The sequence below is a fragment of the Thunnus maccoyii genome, chromosome 10 (genome assembly GCF_910596095.1).
Source record: "Thunnus maccoyii chromosome 10, fThuMac1.1, whole genome shotgun sequence".
Taxonomy (NCBI): Eukaryota; Metazoa; Chordata; class Actinopteri; order Scombriformes; family Scombridae; genus Thunnus; species Thunnus maccoyii.
Window position 1 is genome coordinate 10,125,005 of NC_056542.1, and position 16,475 is coordinate 10,141,479.

General features: G+C 41.0%; 1 protein-coding gene across 2 annotated transcripts in view; it reads right to left on the bottom strand.

Annotated features, from left to right (window-relative positions):
• Positions 1-993: 993 nt before the first annotated feature.
• The window catches only part of LOC121905817 (protein argonaute-3), a 36,833-nt gene continuing 21,351 nt past the window's right edge, over positions 994-16,475 (bottom strand). Inside the window, exons 5-19 of one of the 2 annotated variants that reach the window (XM_042424347.1) lie at positions 15,547-15,683; positions 12,588-12,722; positions 12,337-12,424; positions 11,311-11,458; positions 10,947-11,066; positions 8,783-8,905; positions 7,720-7,853; positions 6,702-6,886; positions 6,075-6,234; positions 5,759-5,849; positions 5,365-5,559; positions 5,097-5,231; positions 4,425-4,526; positions 3,575-3,774; positions 994-3,437 (exon numbers count right to left, since the gene is read on the bottom strand). In XM_042424347.1, the coding sequence (XP_042280281.1) occupies positions 3,329-3,437; positions 3,575-3,774; positions 4,425-4,526; positions 5,097-5,231; positions 5,365-5,559; positions 5,759-5,849; positions 6,075-6,234; positions 6,702-6,886; positions 7,720-7,853; positions 8,783-8,905; positions 10,947-11,066; positions 11,311-11,458; positions 12,337-12,424; positions 12,588-12,722; positions 15,547-15,683 (2,062 nt within the window). In that variant the 3' untranslated portion in view covers positions 994-3,328. Of the gene's footprint in view, positions 3,438-3,574; positions 3,775-4,424; positions 4,527-5,096; positions 5,232-5,364; positions 5,560-5,758; positions 5,850-6,074; positions 6,235-6,701; positions 6,887-7,719; positions 7,854-8,761; positions 8,906-10,946; positions 11,067-11,310; positions 11,459-12,336; positions 12,425-12,587; positions 12,723-15,546; positions 15,684-16,475 lie in introns of both variants that reach the window. The other variant, XM_042424346.1, reaches the window with a different exon arrangement.

The following is a 16,475-nucleotide window of genomic DNA, read 5'->3' on the forward strand; positions in this document are numbered from 1 at the left end:
TAGAGGAAAATAAAGGAGAGAAATAAGCATTCAACATCTTGCAGTTTTTTTTTTTTTTTCCAAACATCAAAGCAAGAGGCGGTTTAAGTCCACATTCCTATCAATAACAGTATGACAGTCCAAACACACGTTACTAGTTTCAACAACCCCACCACTGTTCACACATACACTATACGTTATACAGTGACAGTCTATTGCAATAATAAAACTTTGTTATTATACCTTTTTAACCGTTACTTATCATGATACATTTATTACTAAGATTAATAATTAGACTACATTATTCTTTTCTGTTAGCAAAAATAAGTGGTGTGCATTACATAATTTAAAATGTACAAATATACTTTTGATCTGGCTTTTAAAAAGGCTTTCAGACACTAGTGAAATCATGAGGCTTCCACACAGGAAGGCTAGCCTATGAAAGGTAGTCAAATGCATCAGCCGGTGCAGGACCCTAACATTATACCTCGCTGTCCAAGAGGCAGCCCCTGCCTTCGAATGTCCGCCACTGTACCGTTTACTGGTTCTCAATGGTGACCACAACTACCGAGTGAAATCCTTAATCTAGAGCTCCCGCGCCAACCATAGCAGTGGGACCCTCCCGTGTCCCTCAGCGAGTGAGGTTTACCGTTTTTCTAACCTACCCACCAACTCATAAAAGAGTCTCAGAGAAGTTCAGCTTCAGATTCTAATTCAGACAGAGTAGCACCACGCCTGTGTTCAGTCCCGAAACACATGCTTCTTTTAGTGCAGATAACTTTTAAAAACACACCCCCCCCCCCCCCCCCTAGACGAGCTTCAGATCCGTCAGCAGCACAGAGGAGCAAAGTGGTGACTGCAATCCAGACACACATTTCATAGTACTAATCAACAGTCAGCTGTAGTTCTGGTACAAATGTTGTCATCCACTTGACTCCTCAGCTTTGTTCTGAAGCTGGCCTCAACTTTTACTTTGGGCTGGTTACATGGACAGGAATAAGACTAGTCCCGGACTTCTACTGAAACAAACAGTTTATTGAAAGAATCACTTTATGATTAGGCTGACCCCGTGCCCATGAACCTGGCCCGTTAGGTACACACACTGTAGCAGCTGGATCCATGTATGGTGAAGATTAAGCAAAAGACAACTCAACCTGCTTTGCTTGATTGCTGCTCCTAAGCAAAGCCAACAGCTAACACTGCTGTGTAGGCAAACATAATAAATACATTGATCTTAGGATGATTTCAATGAGATGTATAGAAAAGTCAGTGGACAGGTGTTGAGACGAATAAGAGGCATTGGGTGAAACTTTCTTGCTTTAAACTATCTTATGCTGGAGTGCCCTGGTAGCCGAATGGTCATTGTGCATGCCACATAACTGCAACATCCCTGGTTCGGTTCCAGCCAGGGACCTTTGTCTCATTTCATATGCATCTTTCCCTCCCCTTGTTTCCTGTCCGCCTCTTCGCTGCCCACTGTCCAATAAAGGCAAAAATGCCAAAAAAAAACAACTTTAACCTATAATATGCTGCCCATTCGCTGGAATATGCTATGATTCTTTTACCCACTGAAACAGGATCCCCATAATAAGTTATGCAGCTTTTGACCATTAAACACTTCCACCAGGCACTTGAATACTACCTCTTTATGGCCTTTGTACTTCACTTTGCTGTCATCAGGTGAAAAGCTTTGATCTCCAAAATGGGTCAGTCTTAGGAATTAAGAAAATCAGCCTCATTAGCAAACTGATGATCAGGAATTTTGAGATTATGCCCATTGATGATAAAGTATTCTCAAACCACAGAGGCGCATAAAATCCTTCAGTTCAAGTAAAAACATGAAAAATCACCAAAACTGCAGTTGCACCATTTTTGCCCAACAGCAAGGGCAAATTCATAGAACATGCTGATCAATCATCTCACAGAGGAGAAATACATAAAAGTGCCTTGCAAGTGGCAAACTTTTCTCCTTTCCCGAGGACATTCACTTCCAAATGAAATGTAACCGTTCTTTTGAGTCGTTTATGTCCCCTAAAATCCTCTTCCCTTCGTTCAGCTGATTATTGCACTAGAGGAAACCATCGACGTGATCTCTATTTACCCACCATTTCAAACACAAGGGATGGAAATGTGAGATAAAGCACTGAGGGAAATGAATGCATGACCATTGCTAAGATTAAAAACATAAGCTTAAATGATTAAAAAAAAAAAAAAAAAAAAAAAAAAGTTAGAATCATAAAATGTTTCACATAATGTAGAAGAAAAATAACAACCAGAATAAAATAACAGTGTTATACTTTAAATAAAATCCATAGATGGCTGCAATTGAGCAATTGATATATCAGCCAATATAAACTGTGCCCCTGTTTAAATGTGACAGTTGACTTCTTAAGATAAATCAAAACTGATCTGAAACCTTACAGGCAACAACTCCTTGTAGTGACTATAAGGGGGCATTTATACCTCGTAGCCAACAGGTGGCAGTGTGCTCAAAAAGAACAAGTCGCTCCATACAAAGTACTGGTGATTTCACATACTAGTGAAAAGTGACAGAATAAGAAAGGAAACAAGAGGAATTTAGGAAAAATAAGTGGCAACTGGGAGGACGTGAGGTCCAATGAAATAACAATATTCAGAAATCAAATCAAAACACCACTTAACAACTCCAGAATCTGACCCTTCCTTCTCTGCTCCCCCTCGTTTCAAACACTGGGGAGAAACAACGAAAAAATACTACAGTAAAACTGACAGAATGTAAAAGTGCTGCTGCTCAAACTGACTTGAGGTACTGTAGATGGCAGAGGAGCAGATTTCGTAGACTATAAAGAGAGACTGTGCCAAACTGCAGTGTAGACATTAGGAAAGGAAAAGTCAAAACAAACAAGGAAAACACCCCACTAGGCCACAAGTAAAGGAGACAGATGGGAAAAACAGATAAGAGGGGCGATGAAAAGGGGGCCTGATAAGGGTGGAAATAAACTAGTTGGCTGGTTTAATATTGCATAATAGTGCTGAGTTCCTCTCTTATTTTTAAAGCAGCGTTTGCATCCTCAGTCCAGTGTGGGGGTGCCTCCTCCCCTTCTTCCTCCCTGCTTTCCTCTGCACAGTGTCAGGTCCGGATTGACTAGGCGTGTGTGTGTGTGTGTGTGTGTGTGTGTGTGTGTGTGTGTCAGTGTGTGTGTGTGTGTGTGTGTGTGTTTGTGTGTGTGTGGGAAGGGGGAGCGGGGGGCGGAGGGGGGGAGACTTGCACCTATAAGGACTCCTTGACTGGCAAGCCAGGCGTGCATGGTTGTGTCTGTGTGTTGATGTGTGTTAAGGGTGGCAATGGTTTGGGGAGGGTTGGTGTAGCTCAGGCGAAGTACATGGTCCTCAGGGTGTCATGGTGAATCTGAACAGCTTTGGCCAGTGCCTGGGGGTCCCGACCGTTACTCTGACCAGACACGTGGCTGCCCTCAGCGCTACAGAGTGAGAGAGGAGAGGATCTGTTATGATGGACAAACGACAAACAATAATGGAATGCAGGCCAGGAAAAAGAGGAGCACACTACAAATAATGAATGACAAATGCAATCCGAACATATCTCTTCCTTCCCCACCTGTCATGTTCTTTGTCCACCAGATGGTAGCGGGCACGGAAGGCCACCAGGTGGGCATAGTAGGCTGGCGCGGGGATGGAGACTGAGCGGGTGCAGCGTACATAGGTGTGGCACAACTGGTAGGTGAGCAGCTGGAACTCGTCAGCGGTAAAACAATTGTCATCCCACAGTACATGGTAGTGGGAAGGCCGACTGGTGCCCTGGGAGAAGAAAATCAAAGAACACATTTGTATTATGATCATTCGATAGGGATTGACAATTCAATACATCAATGCCAATTCAACATAACCTATAGGAATTGGCTTTGGTCAGCTCACATAATCTACTACACTACACTCAGACATAAAACAAGTAGTAAAAACAGTCGAACAATAAATATTTGAAGAACAGATATTTTACTATTATAGGGGTGCTATCAGCACCACAAACCAACTATAATGTATACCATTGTATACAGACCATTACAGTTTCAAGAATAACAACAGCCCATAGGCAATTTAGGAGTTGAAGGTGTGAACTGGTGGGTAAGTGTGTTGCAGAATCTGGCTCTGCAAAGTTATTACCAGCAACAATAAAATCTCATCATACCTTTCAGTAAACTTTTCAAGCTTTTAAGCTGAAAATGAATATGCAAAAAAAAGCCTCCAGTTTCTAATTTGGGTACATAATTACAAAAAAAATGAAAAATAAAAATTAAAAAAACCATGGAGTATTTCCTCTTTTCTCTTGTTGGCATTTTATTTCTGAATCCTGTCACTATCTATGTGCGGCGATGCAATAGATTAGAGTGTGATGCAATACTTCTGAAAAGGCAGCGGAGTTGACAAGAGAAGACAGAGGTTGGTCTGACCTGTATTCCAGCGTGACTGCAGAGGTAAAAGTCAAACTCGTAGGGATGTGTGATGTCCGTATCCACGGTAGTACCAGCAGGAATGTTTCCACTACGTCCAACCTGACGAAAGGAGAGTTGAGGTTAGTTAGCCCCGAATTCCCTTTCATTGTTATCTTTCTTCCTCACTTTTCATCATCGTGACAAAAACAAATAGAACGGAAAATGGAAGACACACGGAGCGGTAGAAAACAAAGCTTTCAAAGCAAGGAAGTAAAAATTCTAATTGCTGATAAAAGGACTAGTTGATGGACTGACCGAGGCAAAGGTTTACCAAGTGCTTCCCAACCAACCGATTAAAAGCCTAATGCTCCAGAGAGCTTAAGGCTCTGTACGGGAGTGCCTGCACTAAAAACAAGGTTGTTACATGGTCTTACTCCGGGGGCCTTGAGTGCCACTCCAGAGCTCTCGGTTTGTATTGGGCCCTAATGCTTTAATCGAATGTAATTACGGGGGTTAGGAGGGTGAACAGTCCAACTGACAACAAAAGGTAAATAAGGAGGCCCACTCCGAGTACTTAACGTGCTGGCAGAGAGCATAATTAAGAATATGGACTAAAACATAACACACTGTACTGACTTTAATGGGTACCATGGCTGTGTCAAGCATGTGTGTGTGTGTTAAGGGACTCACTCTCTCGTTGCGGTCGGCACAGAAGAGGCGTGTATGGTGGCGTTTTTGCACAACGATGTAGGTGATGCCTGGTTGGTACTCCTTCTCCAGGCTGATACAGGCCTCACGGATAGCCAGCAGCTCATAATACAGCACCTGAGGAGGAAGAGAAAAATATTCAACATGAAATATTTATAAAAACTACTCCCTGTATTTCTCTATTAGGCAACCAATAACATTAATTTCATGGTTAAAATACTGAAAAACCTGAAAGAAACTGGGAACTGACCTGTCTGAACTGGCCTTCTGAAACTCCATCCCTGTAGAAGATGATCCTGGTGGGTTTGTAGCGAGTTGACTTGTAGAACTGGATGAGCAGCTCCCTCACCATGGAGGCCAGGTCCTGGATAACCTCTTGCCTGGGCCTCTGGACCCGCACAGTGGCACAGTACCTGCTAGGGTGGGCATCCATACTGCCTACCACCTGGGTGAGAGAGGGGAGAAACAGATGGAGCATGAGTGAGAAGGTATAATGACGGATTCAAGAGGAGACGTGGACGTGCTGAAGGGTGACAGAAAGATGAGATATCAGCTTGAAATGCTAGTTGTGATGTCAGATACAGTAACAAAAAAGTTAAAAAGTTCATCCAACAAATCAGGTGGAAAATGAAAGAGGAACTCACTGCTGCAATTGAAGGCTTCTTCCCATCTCCAGCAGGTGGATGTGTAACATCTGCTCCCAAGAAGATAACCGGCTGCTGAAACACTGATGGTCTGTTGATCAAGACATAAACAAAGACAGGAATTAATATTGAGTTACATCATAATGTATAACAGTGTCTCCATGTATGATACAACGTGTGTGTTCTGCACAAATGTCGGATAGATTCATGTACGTGTGACAAATAGTCGTACTCGGACACAAATGACAAGCTATTATAAGCCAAAAAACATAAGTGCAACGTTTCTGTGTATGAGGAGAGGAAGAGCATGACTGACCGTTGGTGAGGCACCAGGATGTTGTTGATGCCTCCCAGTTTCACATTGATCTTGAGGCAGAGGTTGGAGAGCGTCTGAGGCGACGTCTTCACCACGTTCTTAACCTGAACGCACTGTGTGGCCATGCCCAAGAGGGTGTCTCCCACACGCTTTACCTCCGCTATGGGTGGTTAAAAAAAAAAAAGCAATCATCAAACACTAGCCGTTAACACAGAGACTCAGGAAAGCAGTGGAATTCTATTCAACTCATTTGGCCATGAACAATATTTCTGCAATGATCAGTAATCTCATTCACAAGTAACCGTCACAAGAATTCAATCATAGTTAATTATAAATAGATAGGAGAGCAATTCTACATGTAAGCACAGGATTTCAGGACTCACACTCTGAGAAAAATATCCAAACAATAAAAAGTATAAAATACAACTGAAAGATTATTTTTTCCTAGAGTGTGCAGAAAACTACTAGAAATGATTCCTTCATTGATATACATTTAGGAAACTAAAGAAGACAAAATATTGCACCAGCACTTGCCAGAATAGTAATCATTAATGTTTCCTCACAGTCTTAACCACAAAAATATATCTGGACTCTTATATAATATGTATTTTTAAGCAGTTTTCTAACCGTAGACAGGGGTTTTTCCCGGCAGAATGACGATGATGAGCTGCAGTCCAGCGTAGGTGTTCTTCAGGTGTCTGAACATGGGCTCCACGCTGTCCGCTCCCTGGGCGTATTTACAGAAACATGGCTGGCCCTGGATGGGCATCCCGGCATCCTTAGAGATCTTACGTAGCTGGTCTGTGAAACCCCTAAACAAGGAAGGAAAGGGAGCGAAGGGTAAACAGTCAGGAAGAATGGTGATAGAAAAACTGGAAGCTTGTACCTCTTGTGGTTCAGCTTTGAAAAAAATAAGAATGGACGCTGCTAAATCTTCTCTGCACAACATAAAATACTGTGTGTTTATATTGGAGATGTTGACATTAGTTTATTAGTTTAAATGTTTTCCATTTTATTATTTTTATGTATCTCTTTAACCATTTATCACCATTTATATTTGTTTTTCTCCTACAATCAATAAAATAAAAAAAATAAAACTTACAGTCTATAATAAAGTTGTGAAGTGTTTGTTTGTAGTGTTGTGTCTCTTGAATAGCAGTATCACTGTATTTTTCCATTTTCCAGTGTTTTTTCTTTTTTAAATAACTGCAATGCAGCACAGGGTTAGTTTTTTTTAGAGACTACAGATGATATCTATCCTTTCATCTAACTCTGACATATTTAATGTATTTTTCTATTAATCTGCACCATTTTTCTGGTATCAACTACTAAAGAACAAATATAAAACATCACTGCTTCACACTGCTGAGATAAGAGATTAGTAATCATTTGCAACAGAAATGATTAATTCATGCCAGTTTACAGTTTATGGAGACAAAAATATATAAATGATTCCTCTAAAACCATTACAAATGAATGAGGAAGGTGAAATAGATATACGGTTTTAATAGAAAAATGTCTACCAAGTTATTTCATTTTTTTCATAAATATACTTAATTAACGTTGAACGAGCATCATCACTGTGCACAAAGCATCAACAGAATCTCTGAGACAGGAAATAAAACACATTAGCGAAGGATCTCACTTGAGGATTTCTTCTCGACACTGTCTCTGTGTGGCGAAGCAGGCGATGGCCCACATCTTGATCTCCACCCCGGTGTGGAACTGCTTCCCCCTCATGTCCCACACCCCATGGCTGGGCGTGGCTACAGTGCGGTTCTGAAACAACATTGCAGTCTCACCACATGTACTCACGATTATGTGGGCCAACACTCGCATTCATTCTTTTCACGCGGACTCGCGTTCGAACAGGCACACGATCACAAACACACACCTTCTGAGAACCCATAGAACCCAACATACACTCTTCAGCCACACCAAAATGTATTAACATTCGTTTTTGTACAGAAATAGACACACACAGAAAAAAAACGATTCACTCCAAGAAACATGCATGTGCCAAAAGTCTTCGTTCTCACCAGAGAAAACATTTAACTTTCATATCAGAAGAAGAAATATCAAGTTTTGTGACCACCTTGTATTTTATTGCAAAGCTAGTGTGATACAATCTACAGTATGAAAGATGTAATTAGGCGTGTGTATGGCGCACAACGTCGTGTGCATAATAACGTCATAGTTTTCAATAATACACACACCCAAATGTACAATATGTCTCCTCACCTTTTAAAATAGAAGACAGAGGAGACAGACAGACAGATGTTAATCAACAATGTGGTTCAGTCTCAATAAGTTTCTTCTTTATCCCATTTTTTCAAAACCTCTTCAACCTACCTCTTGACTTCAATAAGGAAAATTATTTTTAGGCGAATGCTTGCAAAGTTTTTGGTTATATCTGCCCATATGATCCGCCGTCTCAAATACTTTATTCAAACATGATTTGGAAATTTCCTGAGGTTTGTTCAAATATAACCTCTGCGGCAGTGGGATAAAAAATTTGCACTATCAAGACTCAACCACAAAAAAAAAAATAAGCAAAAAAGACACCATGAAGTACAAACGGAAGCCAGTGAGTTAGTTCCCCTTTAAAGACGGTGGAATAAAGGCTGAGGAAGGGGACAGCGTGTCAGACAAACAGAGAGAATGGGCGTGATTTAAAGGAAGGGTACCATAAAGTGCTCTGTGCTCACCCTGCCGCCGTACTGCAGCATGGGGGCGGGTAGCACTCGCCCCGTCACGTGGGCCATCTCGTCGCGCACCTTGAACTGGAATTCCTGCACAAAGGGGTCTGCCTCGTAGTTGGCACTGCGCACCTGCGAGGACAAAAAAAGAGAAAAAAATGTTAATTGTACATATAGAACGTTTTCTTCAATGAGTTGTTGTGAATTACGAGCGAAGATCATTTCTTGGATGTTATATAGTGGAAAAAAAAAAAAAAATCAGCATATTTGGACACAGCTCTGATTCCCCTTTAAATGGAGCCAAAGTGCAGCAGTGGTTTAGTGGGGCCTTGCATAAAAAATATGATCTTTACAGCGCTTGCCTCTGTGCCAAGTGCCATCATTGACAGATAGCCCTTACGTCTATGCTTGTTATCCTAACAAGGCATTGCTTTCGATATTTTCTGGTGTATGTATGGGTATCAGTTTTCTGTTATGCCTCTGGATGCTATTTCTGTTTTCCAATTAAAATTTTTTTAGCATTTTCATGATTTTATAGTCACCTTTGGTAGACAGACAAAAAATAGGAAGGGAAATTGGTGACATGCCAAAAAATGTCAGGTGGCAGCACCCAATTTCAAAATGACTGTAACCGCAGCTCAAAATGTATTATGGAGTTTATTATATTGTTCCAGCTTATCTGCTTGTTCTGTCCTTTACTGCCTTCTGAACCTCTGATGTTCCACCCACACCGAGCAGTGTCAAGCAATGGTGTATCTAAATGAAAACGCCACATAGTGATGTCTACAATGATTTCCTGTGAGCAAGTCCAGTCATTTTGCTCCTGAGTGAAGAGATAGGGAGAGACGTGGTTTAATATGGTAACAACAGGTACTAAATGTGCGCTGCTAATGTGATCGTGGCCAGAGACAAAGCTGCAGACACGGTAGCAGCATCAAACACATTAAAGCCCTTACGACTCTGGCATTTTGTTGACCCTTGGTAGGCCTGCCTTGTAATTGCCAAATGCGATGGATAAGCACACAGACATGCCTCTGTTAACAATATAAAATGAGAATCTGGCAGAGGTGGGTACAAAACAAGCTATTTGAATCCGTGTACATTCGTCTCAATCGATTTCCTCTTCTGAAATGAAGATCGGAAAATGAAAAACAGGGCTTTTTTTTAATTATCAATGTTTGTAACAATGTTTTAAACATGGAAATACAGACGTTTTCCATTTGATTTTGTCCTCAAAATAAAATTTTTTTGTTGTTTCCTTATTATGGATTTTCATATAGTGAGTCAAACATGAAAAATCCAGTTTACATTATGACAAAATGCTAAAATGGGGCAATTTGAAATGATCTTTGTTATCAAAAGGTGAACCGGAAGAATTCATTATCAGTATTTTTAGTTATGATTTTTAGCCAGAGTAGCAGAGGGTCTGGGCAAGAAAATCCAAGTACCTACCCAGGGTACTTATAGCATAAGGTATATGATGCATGTTTCAGATATGAATAACCATTGGCAAGAGGAAGAGCGAGCGCTCTTCTGGTAGGAGTTCAAGTGTAATTATTTTGTTTCTATAAAATCTCTTCTTTACATCATTGAAATAATAAGAGTATAGTTATGACAGATTATGCAACAAGGACTCACTGCATCTATGTAGTTGTAGGCTATTTATCTAAATATGCAACAGTAAATATGCATGAAAATGGATCCGCTCTCCTCCAGAGGTTAATTCAAGATAAGATGCAAGTTAGGGAAGGATATGATGCACAGGCAGACTTCGAGCTCACACAACGTTGTCTGTGCTTGGATGGAGAGGCCACGAAGCAAAAGCTGACCATCTATAAGGTTCTTACAGCACATCAAAAGGCACTGAGGGTTATGCCTAATATCCTCGCAATGAAATCTGCCCTTCGATGCCTTCACCTGAGAGGATAATTACTGTTAGCACCTTTCAAGCGCATGCTCATTCAAAAAATTTAAAAAATGTTTGTCAGGTATGCAATTAAATAATTATTACAGCCTTGAATTTATAGTCCGTTCATGTTTAAGTGATATTCGGCTACTACAGTATTAAAACAAAACCTACTCATCAACAGTTGCCACTCAATGTAATTTCAAACAGCTTGTCTGTAAGAGTAACAGAGAAGACCTGGATTCAGCAGGTGTCTCCAGAACTCACCAGCCTGCTGATCTCCTCCTGCCTGTCAGGTGCAGAGCGAGCTGTGGCTTTGATCATAGTGGAGGTCTGATTATCTGTCAGCTTCTTGATGCACCGTTGACCAGCTACAATGTTACACACCTGCGAGGAAACAAAGGCAAAAGCTTAAACAAAAGGCTGAACATGCAATTTTGATCATTTGAGCCGGGAAAAGATTTTCTGCACACACTTGAGCAGCTGCCCTGCTTCATATTTATATAGACAATACAACAGGCACAGCTGGGAGCTGCCCAGTAGATCATACATTGCAAATTTCATTGTACTTGTAGCACAATATGATGTGACACCCCATAACAAAGAAGAATATCAGCTAGTTTTCTCTCACCTCCAGGGGCAAGTAGGTATGCTTTTGCTCCTGGCCCACCTGTAGACAGGGCAAATGTGGGTACTTAAGCTGCAGGTTGTACTTCTCCCTGAAGTACTGGGCTACAGTACGCTCTACAGTCTGACCGTTCTCCAACTGTAGAGGGAACCTGCAGAGAAAAGAGCATCTTGTGTCAAAACCTATTCCACCGAGGGCATTTAGCGCTATTAGGATGTCCATAGCTAATCTATAACACTGTATTATAGCTGATCAAAGCATATTTTAATTGATCGACATCGGCTAGTATCAAGCTAAATCAGTCCAATCTATATTTTGCTGCAAGGCTGTTTTGTTCTTAACGCAAAGCTATTGAATTGTCTAGCACTAAATGTTTACTGTGTGGCACATACACAACGTAAAATGGGTCAGACTGGGGGTAAGTGGACTGGAACAATACATCACAGCTTCTAACTTGTGGCACAGCACTATGTTGTGACCGTATGTATGTCAGTGACAGCAGAGCAGAAACAGACTAACCAATAATGACAGGGTAGGGAAGGTATACATATAGCCCCTTTCAGACATGGAATCTGTGATGGACTACTGGATTACTTAATGTAAACAAATAGTGATTGACTTTTAAATATAATATAATAAAATCATAGCCAGAGCATGCAATAATAACTCTTAGTTAATAGCCATCTCCTCCATCAAACCTCACAATCACTACATGATTTAATATAGTTTAGCATATAGTATTCTAATAGCATACTGCTAAACGCTACGTTCCCATAGGTATGGGCCGTTCTTTTTGATGGCCATATGGAGCCATTTAAAAGGATAAAAACACTGCACTAAAACTGCTACTTCACTAATTGATGACTAACGGTGAGGCCATGGCTGAGAGATGAGTCAGCCATTATTATTGTTTGGTAGTGATTTGGTGATCACATCCTCAGTGGTCCGTGCACCCCGCCCCCGTTACATCCCCCCCTCCCACTCCGCCCAGAATCTCCTGTTCCCTCGCCCGCCCAGAGGCTGACTCACGTTTGATGGCTGGCAGGCCGACGGGTCACATTGCAGACACGGTACTTCCTCCGCATTGTTCCACAGTGCGTCACCTCAACCTTCAAACCTGGTGAACAATATCAAATGTTAAAGTAGCATTAAGAACGCGTCTGTGTGTGAATTGTTGCGACATGCGCGCTCTCCCTCTTTTCCACTCAAACTCTCACATAATAACCGACATAACGCTTTCTTTCTCACATGCGGCGTGTTCTCACCGACGCACTCTTTACCTTTGATTTCTTTGGTGAATTTGACCCGGTGTGAGTCTGTGAGGGGGCGAGGCTGCTCATCTATGTTGTGGATGTCCAGCACTTCACACATGAACTGGATGACAGGTTGGGCCTTGTAGAAGGCAGTGGCAGATACTGCAAGATAAAGCAAGAACAAGAGTCAGTTAAAAAACTAAATTATTTACATGTGATATGTTTTATATGTTATACCAATGGTTACTGATACATCATAGTTTAACTTTTAAATGGCATGGTAAAAACAGAAATGTTAAATGTTTTATGATTTCTGTCTGGCATTATAGACTAATGGGCTTCATATCAGATTTTCTTTAGCATTTTACAAGACCCAGACTGTGAGGGGGAAATAACAAACAAACAAACAAACAAACAAAAACACTTTTCACTAGTTTACAATCCATTCATAACCTAAAAATGGTTACTTTGAAATTTCAACTGACACACAGCTTCAAGCAAAGCTAATGCATGAATACCAAATTAACTGTAACATATCTGGAATATGTGTTCTTATTATTATGAAGTTCTTAGAGGCTTATGTTTGTGTAGTCGGTCGCAGTGCTTGAATAAACATAGTAGGAACACGGAACCTGTTTGCAATATATCTACCTAATATTGTCATTCTGATTTTCAACACTGACATTTCTCTACTGTTAGTTTGGTCTGTTGTGTACACTCCGTGGCACTGAGACATTTAAATATTATAGGTGTGACTGCAGAACAGGACAGATGACATAAGAGAGAAACAAGAACACGTACGACAAAAAAAAACAAAGCGAGATCCAAAGAAATCCAAAAATGGACACAGACAGATGGAGAGAGTGTGGTGGCTCAGCTGCTGTGATGTAAGGAACCTGTCTGTGACGGTGTGTTTGACGGAAGCTCTGCGAGCGCACATCCATGAGTGACGTATAACAAGGAGGCAGATAACTGGATTGTGCACACACACTCTTACACCTCTGGTTTGCCCCATGAGACATGAGAGCCTTTCACCGCCGGCACAGGAAGTGACATCGCTCGTAACTGTCCTCCCCACGCATTGTGTTTGGATTTCTCTCTGTTTAGAAGTGTCTGAGTCATTCATGTAAATGTAAAATTGAAAAAGGTCTCATTTCTGTGTGATTACAATTATTTGGTAGAAGTGTTTTTCTTCACCCATGATGCCAAGTGCAGGAGTCAGTGTTTGTTGCCTTCATGCACATGTCATTAAATATGGCTTGAGAGTTGTCATTTTCATATCATACTAGTACACAATGGCATGCAGAAGAGTTAGAAAACAAATGCTTTGCTACAATTAAGAGTTCGATTTTCCCCCCTTCCCAGCTCTGCCAAACTTCTTTTTGGATCTTATAGGGCATCGCAAATGTACTTTAATACCTCACTGAATTGCTTCCTTTATTGCCATCTTCAGACAATGTCTTTTCTATGGTCAAATAATATCATCAATTCCTCCCATGTCTACAAAGTAGGGGCTTATGTTTTTTCCAGTGTTTTAAAATGAGCTTCTATATAAATGAGGGAGGAAAACATAATCTGCCATCCGATAGCATATCTTTTTTTTTGGCACTCAAAAAGATACACAGTTGGAGTTCTAGTTTGTTGGTGGAGAGTAGAGAGACTTGAAGCGCCCAATTGATTTCCAAGGATGAGAGGGCGGGAAAATGAGACAAAGAGAGACTGAAAGCGTAGAGAGGGAGAGATTCAAATAGAGTCAGAGACTTCAAGCACTTAGCGCCAAACAAAAGCTGTCTTAAGGAAACGCTCCACACAGCTACCCTCCTGATCCCAGTCTCAATCATGCAGGCATGACCACACACACACACACACACAAGCTTCCCTCTGTCTCCACAGCAACCGACTACTCAGTTCCCAACCAGCCAAGAACCCAACTTCATCCAAGTTCCTCTCCAGAGTAGAGACGTGGTCTCCAACAACCTCCTGCAGTGTTCATGTGGCAAAACACATTCTCCACCACCCTTTCTGACACATATTTTCCTCAAATAACATCAGATTGCCTTTGTACTGTACTATTCCAGATCATCAAACTGAGTTTTTGGAGCCAGTGCTGGAACCTATTACCAAACTAGATCTTGAGCTGCTCCATGCTTTTCCAAGTAACTGGTTCTCAGCCGGCAGAACTGGCTTTATTCTGTTAAATTAAATCTGCTGCTCCACAACTAATAAACCTGCGATGTCAGAGGAGGATCAACGCCATCACCAAGTCAGCCTAAACTCATTCGTCCGCAATCATAAGCAACAGCAGCTAGTAGATTTGTGTTTCATATCAGGAAAATTACCAAAATATTAAGTAAAGCAGCTTCTTTGTCTGGTCTCTGGTAATTCAATCTCAAGCGCACAGAAGCTGCACTGCTTCATTGAAAAAAATATCTGGCTCTCTGGTCCTGTACTACAGCTCCAGCCTCAGTAATGATAAAAAAAAAAAGCCTTGATAGTATTCTGTAGACCTTGTTCGATGAAATAGCTATTCCAATGAAACAACATTCTCATGAGTGTGAAATTGCCAGGTTACATTTATCTTAACTACAGCGATTACATTTCCTCAAACATCACATCACTGAAAGCAAATTGATCACGCACAAATCTCTAAAAATAACTTGTATCATGGAGGTTCCGTGTCATTCTAATCTATCTGTTTAATTATTAAAATCTCATTTCCGCAGCTGTGACAGAGGAACAGAGAAAACAATTTCTGTGCGACTGTACAGGAGAACAGTTGAATTTTTTATATTTAAAACAAAGATTGAGTACAAAGAAAACAATGTGAATCTTGTGCTTTTATGAATATTTTAAAAATATGGACTGCTGTATTAGCGAACATTGTTCTGTGTATGAGACAGGTATTGTACATTGTTGAAGCTCTGGGGCAATAATATAGTTCTGAGAAGGCATTGCAGCAAAATCAAAGTAAGAATTTGGTTCTTACCATCAATATTAAGCATCATCTTCCACATGGCGGGGCGCACAGATTGGTGGAAGCCAAACCACACCTCCCTTCCACCTCCAAGGGGATGGTCATAACCCTCTGGAGCAGAGAAGAAGGAGCGACCCACAGGAGTGTACCTAGATGGAGAAAAGTATAAATTATAAAGATCACAAGAAAAGAGCAATGAGAATAAAGGAAAGAGAAATACCGCCTTGTGGTCGTATGCCTCTGCCAACCGATTACATTTTACATCTATGTCTGTTCAGACTCATAATATTTGTAGTAAAAACTTTGAATGAATTTAATCAAAGGTATTAACCACTACTACTAAAACGTGGATGCTTCACACACATGTTAAACCCATCAGCACAGAGGATCTATACAATCACCACAGTTTCAAGGTGGGCACCCAAGATTAGTGTCACCAATTCAGTATCCGACCAAATGTGAAATATGGTCATAATCTCCCCTTCTGTTCCTCAGTTACGGCATTGAATAATGGCGGGAAAAAAATCACTTCATCATTTCCTCCTATTAGACATTTGTGTGAAACTTCGTCATAATTAGCGTAATAATTGTTGAATTATGGCCAAAAACGTGTTTTGTGAGGTTACAGCGACCTTGATCTTTGTCCGCCAAATTCTAATCAGTTCATCCTTGAGTCCAAGTGGACGTTCGTGCCAGATGTAATGAAACTCCCTCTAGGTGTTCCTGAGATATTGCGTCACAAGAGAACGGGACGGACGTGCAGTCACAGTGACCTTGACTTTTGACCACAAAGATCTAAGGCGTTCCTGTCCTGAGATATCGTGTTCAAGAGAATGGGACGGACAAACGGCCGTCACCGGTGTAGAGGCATAAAAAAAAAAAGAGAAAAGGATGAGAACATAGGGTAAGTATGAAAGGGCGCAGGAGATGACAGGAAATAT